We start from the raw sequence: 15,000 nt of genomic DNA, 5'->3' as shown, positions 1-15,000 counted from the left end.
GAGAAAGTCACCAGGAAACGACGACGTCGCTAGCCCGATAAACAAAGACGGTTCATATGAACGACGCAGGGATCTCGCATTGGCGCCACGTGACACAGTCGTGAGTATAAAAGAGACCGAGTGAGGGAAAAGAGATAGATGAGATGAGAAAGACATGAGAAAGACAAAGTGCACGACGAGTGAGAGGTCGAAAATTAGATGAGAGAGAGAGAGAGAGAGAAAAGAGAAGACAGGGGAAGAGATGGATAGCAGATGAAAGATGAGACGAGCGATGGAAAAAAGAAGCGAGGGCCAAATATGCAGCCATTCAGCCATTTTAGAACCGTAACGGGCCGGCGGCGGACATTTTGGGGCCCTCGAAAGCTAAATAATCCATGGGGCCCCTAAACATACATGAACCTGCGGTGACCACACATGCAACCCATCCATCCATACTCTTGTGGGAACCATCATTGCTCCCCCACTTGGGACGCCTCCCCCCCACACCACGTCCGCCCATCCTCCGCCCTCTTTAGGACACCACGGGTACCTTTGATCTCCTCCTCGTTCCTGAACCAGCGCAGGTCGGCGGCGGGCTTGCTGCCCTGGGTGATGCAGGTCAGGGTGATCTGCTCTCCCTCCAGGGCCGGCTTGGTCATCCCGTCGATCTCAGGCTTCTCTGGCACCCCTGCAGGACGGGAGGGGAATGACGGGCACGCGCGCGCCAGAACGTGGAGCGCACATGATGACACACACACACACACACACACACACAGAAACAGATTCAGGGTTATGCAATTCCATATCAGGTGTACCCGGACAGTATTTGGGGAACTTTCCTGTACACTGTACACCCAATGACCATTAATACTTTTGTGGAAAACGATGATATCAAACTATTTGAGTAATCTAAGCCGTTTGTAATAAATGGAGACAATGAAGTCACTTCTATTTGAGAGTAATTCAATAGTTGGATGTAAAAAGTTTTCCCCAAAAGTTAGGAGAAAAACAAGATCGCCGATAAGCCCTTTCGGGTGAGAAGGTCGTGGCGTGTGTGTGTGTGTGTGCCTGAATTGCCTCTTGCGTCAGCGTGTTCTGGACGCCTGTGAACTCAAGCAGTGGGAGATGCTGGATGGATCTGTGTAGATACCTATCAGTCTTCCCGCTCTAATCACCTTCTAATGAGTCCTCTGAGTGTGCGCCCACAGTGTCGCTGGCAAGGTCAATGACCAATGAGTGTGTGTGAGAGTGATTGATTGATAGGTCTGCCTGATCAATAACATGGTGCTCTCACCCAGGGACTGGGTTCCCAGCTCTTCACCTGAGTGTAATGACCACGCTTAAAGATCCACTACACCTCTGGTGTGTGTGTGTGTGTGTGTGTGTCTGTGTGTGTGAGGTATGTATGTGACATGTGTATAGGTGTGTGAAACACGCATTTAATATGTGAGGCCAAGGTCTATAGAGTGAGGCCTTCTTCTGATTGAGTGCTCAGTGGTGTGTGTGTGTGTGTGTGTGTGTTCATGTGCGTGTGTACGAAAATCAATGCCAAATCCATCTGGAAAAATGAGCTGTGGATTTTCATCGGCGTGCATACCTCACCGTTAAATTCCCCTGTACGCTTCGAAGGACGCGAACGCTTTGTTCACTGCGAGCATGTGTGTCGGCAGCGCACGCTCAGCGCGGACATCGTTTTCTCTCCATTCCCGAGCACGCGTTTGTCAGCGCGCCTCCACAACCGCGGCCTGCGATCTCTCGACCGATCCCGCAGCGACCGACGCGATGTCGCCAGCGCCGAGCGGGCGTAGCGTTTCGCCGGGTTATCTTTTTAATTAGGCAGGATACGTTTCTTTAATTATCCCGCGATGCAATCACGGGATGCTTTTCTGTTGTTTTTTTTTTTTTACGTGTTCATTAAATCGCTCTCGCTCTATTTTCCTCTCCCGGCCTCGCCGTTGTTGTGTCTGCTCGTTCTATTACGCTTTGTTCCTGACGCGGTCGCAAAGCGTCGTGTCTATCAGGGTTTCGGATGCGGGGCGCGCTTGTTGACATAGAGAGGACCCCGTTAATGGCCGCAGCCAGGCTTGTCAGATCCGAAAACATTAGCACAAACTAATTGGCTACATAATTAACTCGGCGTCCAGGAAATGAAACAATATTTGCGCGGGTGGCGGATTTTCGACACAAACAGCGCTCGTGGGGATGAGAGGGGGGAGTGAAGGGCTGCGCGTGTGTGTGTGTGGGGGGGGTGGGTGCGCATGCTGACGAGGCGTGTCCACTTTTGAGGGAAAATTGCTATCACAGTAACACCTGTTGGCTAGCTCGACACAGGCTGCACATTGAGGGTCACACCGTGGCCTGGGCGTGGGCTTGCCTCGAGCGCACGCGTGTGTATGTGTGTGTGTGTGTGTGTGTGTGTGTTTCACTCACCCAGGACAGTGAGGTAGGCCTTGGCGGTCCTGACGGGCATGGTGAACAGAGAGCAGGTGTACATGCCCTCATCGCTCAGCGCCACGTCACTGACGCTGATGGTCAGCTCCTGCCAGGAGGCACGCACCAGCTCAATCCTGTTATCCCTCAGAGCTGAGAGAGAGACACAGACAGGGAGAGACAGAGAGAGGGGAGAGAGAGAGAGAGAGCGAGAGAGAGACAGAGAGAGGGGAGAGAGAGAGAGACAGAGAGAGGGGAGAGAGAGAGAGAGAGAGAGAGAGGGGAGAGAGAGAGTGAGAGACAGAGAGGGGGAGAGGGGGAGAGAGAGACAGAGAGAGGGGCGAGAGAGAGACAGAGAGAGGGGAGGGAGAGTGAGGGAGAGAGAAAGAGAAAAGGAACGAGACAAAAAGAAAGAAAGAGAAACAGGAAGGAAGAGAGAGAGAAGAGGCAGACAAAGATATAGAAAGAGATATCGAAAGAGAGGGAGACACAAAGAGAGAGTAAGGACGAAAGAGAGGAAGAGATAGATCAAGGAAGACAGAGGAGGAAAAGGAGACAAATACAGAAAGAAAGAAACAGAGCAGAAGCAAAAGAAAGAAAGAGAGGGACAGCGAGCAAAGAACAGAGGAGTGGAGCGAGGAAAGAACAAAAGTGAGGGAAAAAGAGGGAAAGAGGCGGGTGAGATTTGACTTTCGAAGCACATTCAAACAGATTCCGCAAACAAAGCGGAGAGTCACGCCGTCAAAGAAACAGATTTGGAGCCTCTTGCTCCTACATCCACAACACGCATTAGCGCTAGTCGACGTCCTGTAGTCCTCGTATGCGAGCGTAATCTCTGAACAGCCACCAGAAATCCATACATGAGGATCAATAGCGAGCTATCAGACCTGGCTCAGGCCTTGATGGGGCTCTCAGAGATGAGAGAGCCGTAAGCAGATTAGCTGCAACAAGAGAGGCAGATAGCCTCAATGACAGATAAACACAGCTACTGTAACACTCCAGATAATGTGTGTGTGGTTTTGTTTTTTTTGAACACACGCAAACATGCTTGCACATGCACACACATACAGGTCCTCGTGACAATGTGGGGACGCAACGATCCGCTTCATGAGATGACTTGCCGTTCTTTGAAGCCTTAATAAGTCTTGGTTCAGTAAGTCATTGTTTATTTAAGTACTGGCGGGAGTGCAGTAAATCGATGACGAGGGTGTCCATCATATTGGCAGTTGAGATATTGCTTGTGACATTATGATGTAGAATGAGTTTGCCCCTCACAAAATAGAATTGAATCAAAAACACCCAAGGCTACTTACCCGGGCTTCTCACTCTCTCCATCAAAGGTGTGAATGTGTGTGTGTGTGTGTGTGTGTGTGTGTGTGGGTGTGTGCGGGAGACTGCATGGAAAGGTGCTCATGGATGGCTCTCTGATTCGCTTAAGGAGTATTTATGTCGCACACCTTACAATAAACCCAGGGGTCAGGCTCTTCAACACACACACACACGCACGCACACACACACACACACACATGCACATACACTCTCCTGGCTGCAGAGGATGGTCATTACACTGGCCTTGACTTTGGAGGAGTGCTACCTTTGTGATGCTGACATGATTAGCGTGTGATTTACAAGGGGCTGTTTCCGCGCCAGGAGGAGAGGGCCGTTCTAAAGAGGTCAAGCCCTGCCAGCCCAGAGACGGGAGGCCCCGGCACGCCTCCCTCCTCGACGCCACGCGCTCAGGCACGCGCTCAGGCACGCGCTCAGCCACGCGCTCAGCCACGCGCTCAGCCACGCGCTCACAAAAGCAGGACAGCGCTCTGCTCACCGCTCCCGAGACCATCAGAAAGCTGAGGGCAGGGGTACGGGGGGGGGGGAAGGGGAGAGGGAGGGAGGGGGGGAAGAGGGAGGGAAGGAGGGGAAGAGGGAGGGAGGGAGGGAGGGAGGGAGGGAAGGAGGGAGGGAAAGGGAGGGAGGGGAAGAGGGAGGGAGGGAAGGAGGGTGGGGGAAAAGGGAGGGAGGGGAAGAGGGAGGGAGGGGTAGAGGGAGGGGAAGAGGGAGGGGAAGAGGGAGGGAGGGTGGGAGGGGAAGAGGGAGGGGAAGAGGGAGGGGAAGAGGGAGGGGAAGAGGGAGGGAGGGAGGGAGGGAGGGAGGGAGGGGAAGAGGGAGGGGAAGAGGGAGGGAGGGAGGGAGGGGAAGAGGGAGGGGAAGAGGAAGGGAGGGAGGGAGGGAGGGGAAGAGGGAGGGGAAGAGGGAGGGAGGGAGGGGAAGAGGGAGGGGAAGAGGGAGGGAGGGGAAGAGGGAGGGGAAGAGGGAGGGAGGGGAAGAGGGAGGGGAAGAGGGAGGGAGGGGAAGAGGGAGGGGAAGAGGGAGGGAGGGAAGGAGGGAGGGAAGAGGGAGGGAGGGAGGGAAGGAGGGAAGGAGGGAGGGGAAGAGGGAGGGAGGGAGGGGTGCAGGAGTGGGTTGGTTTGGGTGTGTGTGTATGTGGATGCATAGCTGCGACACAAAAAAAGTCGAGTCTTCAGCTCCTCAATGCCTATCCTCTGAGACGGACCAGGCCCCCCCTCCCAAAAAAAGAAGATAAAGCGTCTCTTTTTTGGGGGGGGGTTGAGGGGTGATGAGCCAGACAGGGAGGTGGATGGAGGTGGGTTGTGGGGGGGGGGGGGGGGAAGGCTCCTCAGACATCAGTCAGCCTGGAGAAGTTTTCTTTTGGGTCAAGCAGTCACTTTGTATGCGGCCTGCATGGTCCTCTCTCTCAAAGGGGGAGGGGGGGCACATCTATCTAAACCCTTATCATCCACTCCCCTTTGAAGATAACCATAGCTTACTGTACGGCTTGGCTTCAGAGAGCTGAGACACACACGCGGACGCGCCAACGGATGTACGCAGGCACCCGCCTGGGTCTTGTATTGTAGGTGCTACAACAGAGATGGAGAGAGAGACAAGTACAGAGAGATACTCTGAATGGAAAGACCTCGCTCTCGCTCTCTCTCTCTCGTCTTTTATCCCTTTCTCTTCCTTTTCCACGGGACTCGGTCTGGTCGCTCAGCCCCCTCTCCTCTTCACCTCCATCTGAATGAAAGGACTGGCCTAGAGAACCCCCAGCCCTCGTCTGCCTGAAAGAGAGCTGACACCTTTCACTTTTCAAAGGAGAATCCAACCCAGACCTTTTCTCCCTGTCAAATTCAAATGGGGGGGGGGGGGTGTTTTGAACCTTTTTGTACGCGTGTTTATTTTTAGTTCCGCGATGTAAGCTCGAGGTATTTTGTGATGTGGCCGTGTCCGAAGGTCGCATGTCCGGGACGGAGCATGAGGAGGTAGGCCGAGGTCACTGGACCCTGAACGACTGTTCCCTGTCTGAGGAGGAGAACTCAGCTGGGTCTCACTTTCAGAAAGACGCTGTCCTTGGCCTCGTCTGGTCTCCGCTCCGCTCCTTCCTCGAGAAAGCACAGTTGTTCCAGCAACTCCAGACGACGTGAGAATTCAAAGTGCCGTTTGTCAGACGGCTTTCATACTGCGCGTCGGGGTAAATGGATTCTGGACGGATGTGTGTGTGTGTGTGTGTGTGTGACCATTTTTTAACAGAGCCAGAGTTTAATATCTGTAATATCCAGCATTACACGAAACATGTTCTTGTCTTATCAATACACACAGGACGGAATGCTACGGTTTCATGATCACGACACACACACACACACACACACAGAATAGACAAAAAACAGACGCTTTATAGATATAGAATGTGAGTATATATATATATATATATATATATATATATAAAATGTTCCAATCTCATGTCATTCTTTCTGGAAAGCGAGGTATGGCTTTCGCTTTGCTGGCTCTGGGTAAACGAATAAATGACAGTAGCGCTTCCACAGTCTCATCTGTTTGTCTAAATGACAACTGCTCTCTCTCTCTCTCTCTCTCTCTCTCTCTCTCTCGCAACAGTATCTCGTTTATTCTTTCATTTGTTCTGTCCGTCCCTCACTGCTCCGGTTATCTGCAGCATGTAAAGCGCTAGCAGGCGTGACACGCTGATATGTTGCATGACATATCTGTAGCCTGGGGAGCGTGTGTGTGTGTGCTGTGTGTGTGTGGGCGGGTGGGTGGGGGGGGTGATAAAGTGTGTGTGTATGTATGTGTGGAGGTGGGGGACAAGGGGTTTATGGTAAAGACAACCCAATCGGAGACTGTCTAGTGCAGAGTCAGCGTGCTCAAAAGGGAATTGTCGGCATACCCGCAGGAAATCCGTACTACTGTACTCGTGAGCCTGTGAACACACACACACACACACACGCTTTACCCTCATGTATTAATCTCTGTGAGTAACCTTTAACCTTGCAGTTTGTTTCGCTCAGTTTTTATCTATTTGGTTGTTTTTGTCTTTTTTTGGACAGCAGCAGGGAGGAATTTCCATCGTATTGAAGGAGCCCATCTCAACATATTTCCTTCCAAAGTGCCCCGAGGGTGGTGGTGGTGGTGGGGGGTTGCATAAATCTAGCCCCTGGCCTTGAGGGCCTACGCCTGGGGGTCCTGGGTGGGTACGTATATCTACTGTGATGGGAGGCTTCCCAAGGCTGTTTTGGATCACTGACTCCCTGTGACACCGAGTGCACACACACACACACACACACACAAGCAAGCACGCACATGCACGTTCACACGCAATAGGCACAAATAGACATACACACATGCAGTTGCTGCACACACGTGTACATAACCCAGTCTGACACTTCAGTAACCCCTGCAGCTATGTGAAAGACTGCTATGCTCGGGTTTTTATATCCCCAAAAAGTGAAGTGTTGACCTTCTCGGGCTCTTTTCCCCTCCCTTCTGCTCGTCTCTCTTCTCCTCTCCCTCTCCACCACATCGTCCTCCCTCTCGTCCTCCTTCTCGTCCAATTCCATCCCGTCTGACTAAGGTGCTCGAGGAGGGATGAGAGACGAACCACATATCCAAAAGACCTCCTCCTTCAACACACAACCCCGAAGAACTCTGCCCATCTGAATCCCCCCCCCCCCCCCCCCCCCAGAACCTCGCTGTCGTCGGGAAGTTTTGTAAAGGCCCCATCCGACGACAAAAGCGCTGCGTCATCTGAGCACACATTGGCACCACTGTGCCAATACAGGGCCATGCGAACATGCTAGCTAGAGAGAGAGAGAGAGAGAGAGAGAGAGAGAGAGAGAGAGAGAGAGAGAGAGTGAGAGAGAGTGAGAGAGAGAGAGAGAGTGAGAGTGAGAGAGAGTGTGAGAGAGAGAGAGAGAATGAGAGAGAGAGATAGAGAGAGAGAGGGGAGAGAGAGAGAGTGAGAGAGTGAGAGAGAGTGAGAGAGAGTGGGAGAGAGTGAGAGAGAGTGAGAGAGAGTGAGAGAGAGAGGGGGAGAGAGAAAGAGAGAGAGAGGGGGAGAGAGAGTGAGAGAGAGTGAGAGAGAGAGTGAGAGAGAGAGAGAGAGAGAGAGAGAGAGAGAGAGAGAGAGAGAGAGAGAGAGTGAGAGAGAGAGAGAGAGAGAGAGAGAGTGAGAGAGAGAGAGAGAGAGAGAGAGAGAGAGAGAGAGAGAGAGAGAGAGAGGGGGGAGCCATTAAGACAGTTGAGCGCTGTGAGGCCCAGGACTAATTGCCCGGCGTCGCTGGATGAGCACTTGGCAGAGAAGGCCGTATCTGCGGAATCTTTTTCCACGCAGAGGCACCTGTAGGCACTCATGCTCCCCCCCCCCCCCCCCTCGCCCCCCCACATACACACACACCCAACATCCCTCACCGTTTGTGTGTAAGCTTTCGCCTGGACGTGTTTGCCCGTGTGGTGTCTGCACCACTTTACGTGTGTGTGTGTGTGTGCGTGTGTGTGTGAACATACGGGTGGGCTGTTGTGTGTCCACTAATGCAGCTCAGGTATTTTCAGACAAAAACACAGTATGTATATTCCAACTCCGGGGGAGAGAGGAGTGGGTGGGGGGGGTGGGGTGGGGGGTGATTACCACTGCGGGCAGAAGACAGAATGTACTTTACATACACGCCTCCCCCCCCATCCCCCGCCCCCCCATCCAACCCCCGGTCTCCCCAGAGACAGATGGCAGACGGAGAGTTCCAGAACTATGGCAGGTGTTCTAGACATTGTTTGCCTATCCGGGTGACACAGTTCTTATAATGAGAAATGTGCAAATTTGCGCGTATCCATTTTCTGGTGGATGTGGTCCCTGTGTGACTGTTCCTCAGCTCTCTGTCTCCCCGTCCGATGGCCCACCTGGGACTGAGACACTGCAGAGATGGCAAACTCTGTGTGTGTGTGTGCGCGTGTCACATGTGTATGATGTGTGGGACACGGTCAGAGTGCACGCTGTATGTGTGTCTTATTATGTGGATGCTTGTGGGCGTGTTTGTGTGCGTGTGTTTGCGTGTGCTTGGGCTCAGTGTGTGGCGCCCCACGCCATGTAATTGGGTCGCCGAGATTCATTGCGTGACAGAAATGAGTTTCTTTTACGCGCGCATGTGTGTGTCTGTGTGCGTGTGTGTGAGAGAGAGAGCATCTCTCAGAAGCCATAGACTGTATAGCTACCCTATAGTTACTGTCCTATAGATACACTGTTTAGTATATATGTACACACACACACACACACACACACACACAGGCCTCGTTTGCCTCCTCATTCTCCTCTTCCGTCACCCGTCACTCTCGTCTGTCCCTCCTCTCCTTCTTCCCTTGTCCCCTTTCCTCCTTCTCTCTCCTTCTTCCCTTGTCCCCTTTCCTCCTTCTCTCTCCTTGTCATCGCTCATTGTTGTCTCTCCCTCCTGCCTCCATCTCCTCCTCCTCCTTGTCTCTTCCCCTTCCTCCCCCTTCTCTCAGTCGTGGGCCGATGACACAGATTAAATTGAAATTATTGAATTGAAGTCAGCGAGGTGCATTTGATTCGCATCACAGTCGGTACCTAAAAGCACCACGGGACCGATCCATCACTTTCATTACGAAGTGCATCCCACTTATTTGACGCTGAGATTACACATAGTGGCTGACCCAAGCCTGCCAACCCTCTGCCTGGACTGTGATGGTTAAGATAAGTAGCACGCTTCAGACTTGGGCCTCAGACGAGAAGATTGAATCTTACCGAAATGTCAAACCAAAAGTGTGCGCGCGCCTGTCTGTTTGTGCGCGTGTGTTTTGTGATGGAGCACAGTCAGTGGAACTCCACCGTGACGTTGCGAGTGTGAGATCAGCGCGCGAGGCGGAGGAGAGATAGCCCGGCGCAGGAAACGGAAGGGGCGTCCAGGGTCAAATATGTTCATTACAGAGAGACTGATCCTGACGGCAGATACAGAACGCCTCCTGGATCCTACTGTGGCCCGGCCGGCTAACCTCTAACCCCCCTTCCCTCCCCCCCCCCGAAAGCTTCCGCGCGGCACGCGCAGACCAACAGAGGCGAGGGCACGCCGTGTTCCGACTAACCCGGGGGGCGGAGCGGCGAGACAGGAAGTCTCGTTCGCCCGGTTGGCCGCGGGCGCGGGGAAGCGGGCGGGCTCATTTGGCAACACCTGTTCGGAGGGTCCCTCGGCAACGTGGGGCTCTCGCAAAGCAACCGATTCTGCTTCCCTGTGTGTGTGTGCTGTGTGTGTGCTGTGTGTGTGTTCGCAGAGAGGGAGCATTTATCTCAAAGAGGGACAAACATAAGTATAGAGAGAGACAGAGGGATACCGGGATTGAGAAAAGGATTATAGTTAAGGACAAGTTTCCCTGTATTGGCGTACGCAGCCAATAAGTGATGAGACCGACTCAGACAGACTCAGCCCAGAGGCCTCGCGACGACGCGCTAACAGAGAGACGCGTCAAAGGCACAGCAGAAGAGAGAGCTCAAGGACGGCGAAAGTTCGGCTCCGACCTTGAAAGGGTCAAGGAGCCCTCGTAAAACGCCTCCTTAATTCCTCTCCTCCATCCCGGCCCTGTGTTCCCTCGCTCTCTTCCTCCCCCAGCCCACCTCGCCCGCCCCGCACCGTTATTTTATGGCCCTTGTCGGAAGGAGGGAGGAAGGGGTGGGGGGGGGAGTAGTTTGGGATCTACTCAGATTTACAGACGACAACTTTTCTATCAGACAAAACTTCTGTACCAATCTGCCGCCTGATATGAAAAGTCCTTCTGATGCCTCTCTTCCAGGAAATAAATAACACGGCCTTTTTCCAGTAAAAGTTCCTTGTAAGGTTCTGCTATCTTTTTTTTTTTCTTCTTCTTCTTCTTCTCCATATTTTCTTTCGGGAGAACTTTTTCGAAAGCCCTCTCCAGCTTTACTCTTGGTGAATGCGTTCTGAATGCATGAAAGCTTTCAAAGTCTCGTCGGGTAGGATGGGAGTGCGGGGGCGGTGGAATGTCTGAACAACCCGGGGAATCACTCCCTCCCTCCCTCCCTCCCTCCCTCCATCCCTCCATCCCTCCCTCCCTCCCTCCCTCCCTCACTCCCTCCCTCCCTCCCTCCCTCCCTCCCTCCCTCCCTCCCTCCCTCCCTCCCTCCCTCCCTCCCTCCCTCCCTCCCTCCCTCCCTCCCTCCCTCAATCCCTCCTCCCCTTTATCTCTTCCCGTCTCCCCCCTTTCTCCACCTCCCCTTCTTTCGCCATCCCGTCGCTCTCTCTCTCTCCCCTCTCCTACCTCTCTCTCTATCTCTGTTACACCCCATCACTTCTTCCCTCCCCTATTTCTCCCCTCTACCCCCCCCCCCCCCCCCAACCTCCTCCCCCCGCCCCCCTCTCTCTCTCCCACACACACGGTGAAATTGATTCAGCCAGGCGGAATATTTGATCACGGGGACCAGTGCTGGTTCCATATTCATTAGTAACTCTGATGTCAAAAACCCCCTTTGACCTCTCTGCTAGACCGCCCATCCGACACCCGGAATCCCAGATGGGACCCCCTTCAGACGGATGACGTCAGCGATCTCGTGGTCGCGGGGACGAGAGGGGGGGCTGGATGGATGGAGAGCGGGGGAGGGTTAGATAAGGTGGAGGAGGTGCAGCCCTGCCTTACTCCATGTGGGAGACGTGGAGAAAGAGTTCAGGAGGGAGGGAGAGAGGGAGGGTAGAGGAGGGGGGCACTGTATATCTCAAGTCGTTTGCATGGATCAGGTGGTGTCCTATAGACATAGATCATTGGAGATAGGGAGAGAGAGATCAAGAGAGAGAGAAAGGGAGAGAGAGAGAGAGAGAGAGAGAGAGAGAGAGAGAGAGAGAGAGAGAGAGAGAGAGAGAGAGAGAGAGAGAGAGAGAGAAGGAGAACCAGGCAGAGGGAGGAGAGCAGGAGGCAGATATTCCCCCTGCGTCTAGTCTGGGGAGGCCAGAGCCACCATCCCCACGACATGCTAATGCTGCCATCCTGGATCTCTGGGGCATGTGCCCGGGGTGTGTATCCCTGCTCCGCTGCCTCTCCCGAGTGTGTGTGTGTGCGTGCGTGTAATTACAGTGTACTGTGTGGCGGAGTAATTACACTCCGGAGGAAAGAGAGTACAGCAGGTGTGTCAACTTAGCCCTGGGGGGAGACAAAGGAGAAGGAGGGATGAAGGGAAGGGGAGGGAGGGACTGATGTGACGGAGAGATGGACAGAGGAGAGGGGGAGGTATGGATGGATGTAGGGAGGGGTTGCTATGGGAGGAGGGGCAGGGAGAGGGATGGGAAGTGGGGGATAGGGATGGAGGAATGGAGGGACTCAGGGTAGTGAGATATAGAAAGGCCGGTCAGAACAAGATATACAGTAGGGTTGTTCACACGTAGCACACAAAAGACCTATTCATATTCAGCCTAGGAAGTAATTACACACAGACCACCCCTTCTAACGTGGGAATACTGAATTCAGCGTAATTACGTGGCGTTTTTTAGACCCTATCCGTATGGAGGAGAAAAAAAGGGGGTCATTAACAAGCGCTGAATTCAATGAAATTACCCGCCAATTTGTAAAGCCATACTCCTCTCTTTCCGTGGATCGTCGGAACGTGAGAATCCCTTGTGCCCAGCGCTCATCTACACGGCCGCCTGCTGGGCCCTGCTTCAAACCCCCGCGCCGCTTAAGTGATGGAATAAGGACAAAATCTGCTACTTAGGGGAGAGAGAGGCATTTGCAATTCAAACAGGCCCTCTCCCCCCAGCTCTCCGAAACACCTTGGAAGGGTGTGTGTGTGTGCGCGGGGGGGGGGGGGGGGGGGGCAGTGAGGGTGGGGTTGGGGGGGGGGGGTGGACGTCAAAGCCTCTTTCATCAGACTAAACGTCTGCAAGGTGAGTCTCACCCGTTTGGCCTCCCGACCGCCTCTCACCCGCTGCCTCCCCCCCCCCAAACATCAAACGGCTGCAGAAGAGGAGCGCGAGAAATCCAAGAAAACGCTGTAATAAGGCCGTGTCAACGCCTATTTAGGGAGGAGGGGGAGGAGGAGGAGGAGGAGGGGAGGGGGGGGGAGGTGAGGGTTTCAGGTACTTGATATACTTAAAGGGAAGGAGAGATGAATAAGAGATCAAGAGAGACGGAGAGAGCTAGAAAGGATACAAAAACAAGAGGTGGGGAGAGGGAGAGAGAGAGGGAGAGAGACAGACTCCCTGCCTACAGCTCTGAAGATCCATCACTGTCAGCACCAGGCCCTGGGAACAGGGGCCCCCGGACTAGACCGTCTGCCCCAGAAACACTCCCTGTACTGGGGGGAGAGAGAGAGAGAGAGACAGAGAGAGAGAGACAGAGAGAGAGAGAGAGAGAGAGAGAGAGAGAGAGAGAGAGAGAGAGAGGAGGCGAGGAAGGTGCGGGTGGCTGGGTGTACGCTAGGCCCAGATGCTCTCGGAAAAAGCTGTCAGCATTTGTCAGAGTCGGGACTGGGAAAAAGGGGGGGGGGGGGGGGTCGTAAGAGCTACGGCGTTTCCATGCCGCTGCCGCTCGCCCATCCAATCGGCATTCGGCAGGGGCGGGCCTCTAAACAGAGCAATGAAACGATGCCCCGCGGCGACTCTTCCGAGCGTATAATTTGTTAACCCCTTCACCGCCTCGCCGTGCCGACCGGAAAACACACACCTCTCATCTGTTTCTCGGCTCGTTGCGAAAACGGCATAGCGGCATAAAAAGTTTTTTAAAAAGTGGCGTAACGCGCGTCACCTGACCCCAGGGACCCAATGAGAATTCTACCGACCGCCGAGAATGTGCCACTCTATTGAAAATGATAATCCCATCGAAGAAGTATCCAAGCAGAGATCACGTAGGAGAGACTTGAGAGTGTGGGGTGGTCTTGGAGGGATTCTTCCGGAAGGACACAGCTGTGGACAAGCTGTCACAAGTCAGCTAAAAGACTAAGCTATTATATTCTGAGTTCCTTTTTTCCCCCCTATGTACAGCTAAAATTGTGTTCTGGCCCTCCCCCTCTCTTTCTCTCCCAACAGGCATCATGGGAAATTAATTTGAGCCCGCCCACCGCGTTCACAAGCGTCTGAAGTGTGAGGAAGTGAAATCCCTCCTCACAGCTAGAATACATATTCAGGCAGGACGGAGGCCATTTTGGGAAGATGGTTTGTACAGACGCTAAGAAATGGCCATGGTGCCGCCATTTTTAGAAGTTGTTTTAACACGTCTTCCCAACTTGGGACACTGATGGCACACGAACGCACATACGCGCCCAGACACATACACACACATACACACACACACACACACACACACAGACAAACAGACACACACCATCATTCTAGCAGTAATAAAAGTTCCAGTCCAAAGGGTCTTTTCCAGTCTCTGGGCGCTGCGTTCAAGACCCACAGTAATAACGACCCTGTTTCTTGTGAACCCAGGAACCAGCCAGCAGCCAATAACAGTGGCAGGTCCCCCCCGCCCCCCGCCCCTCACGCCACCTGTCGCTTCTCTAACGGCCAGATCAGCCCGATCGCACGCTCGTCTTGGACTCGCAGCTTGGATGAGGCGTTTCAAACAGGCAGCTCCTCCGTCCGAATCTCTGCTTCCGGAACCTTCCCTCAGCCTCAGACAGCCCTTTCTACAGTTGGACCCCCCGCCCCCCCCCCCCCTTCTTCCCCAGGCAACAGAACAACAAAGGCCGCTACTGCGGCCCCACCCCACTCCCCACCCCGAGGAAGACAGGTGTCACCGCTGTCATCGACTCCTGCATCTCTTACATAACGCCATAACACTCTACTAACCCTATTGTAGGAGACAAATGGGCTGAGAAAGGGTCAAGGCACACACACACACGGGCACACACACACACACACACACACGCATAATGGCAGTGCTTCAATGTATAGCACTTTCACAAACCGCCGGATAAGGAGAGAGAAGTGTATAAATCCGGTAAGTGCTTAATGCGGACATTTACGAGGGTGTGTGATCCATACTTGTTCATGTTAAACTCATACAGCTCCAATCCCAGGGTTCGCTCACGTCTCCATCCCTGAAAAAACAGCCAAATAACAACCCTGAGTTTTGGCTTGAAAGGGTGTTGCGTGGAAGAGGCAATAGGAGATTAGGGATCACATTAGGGGGGCATGTTTGAGATTGACGTGGGAAATTTGAGTTTGTGACAGAAGGAAATCTTTACATCCATCTACTTTATCGATCGACTGCATTCACACACGTACGGTACTGTGCAAA

General features: G+C 53.4%; 1 protein-coding gene across 4 annotated transcripts in view; it reads right to left on the bottom strand.

The window, feature by feature from the left end:
• The window catches only part of cadm2a (cell adhesion molecule 2a), a 238,525-nt gene that overhangs the window by 26,600 nt on the left and 196,925 nt on the right, over positions 1-15,000 (bottom strand). For all 4 annotated transcript variants that reach the window (XM_084697951.1, XM_084697952.1, XM_084697950.1 and 1 more), the window contains 2 exons: positions 2,410-2,562; positions 530-667 (listed from right to left, as the gene is read on the bottom strand). In XM_084697951.1, coding sequence (XP_084554077.1) covers positions 530-667; positions 2,410-2,562 — 291 coding nt within the window. The remainder of the gene's footprint in view (positions 1-529; positions 668-2,409; positions 2,563-15,000) is intronic.

The sequence above is a fragment of the Hypomesus nipponensis genome, chromosome 5 (genome assembly GCF_054491055.1).
Source record: "Hypomesus nipponensis isolate SF chromosome 5, ASM5449105v1, whole genome shotgun sequence".
Lineage (NCBI taxonomy): Eukaryota > Metazoa > Chordata > Actinopteri > Osmeriformes > Osmeridae > Hypomesus > Hypomesus nipponensis.
Note: the sequence above shows the minus strand (reverse complement) of the source record. Positions and strands in the feature narration are given on the sequence as shown.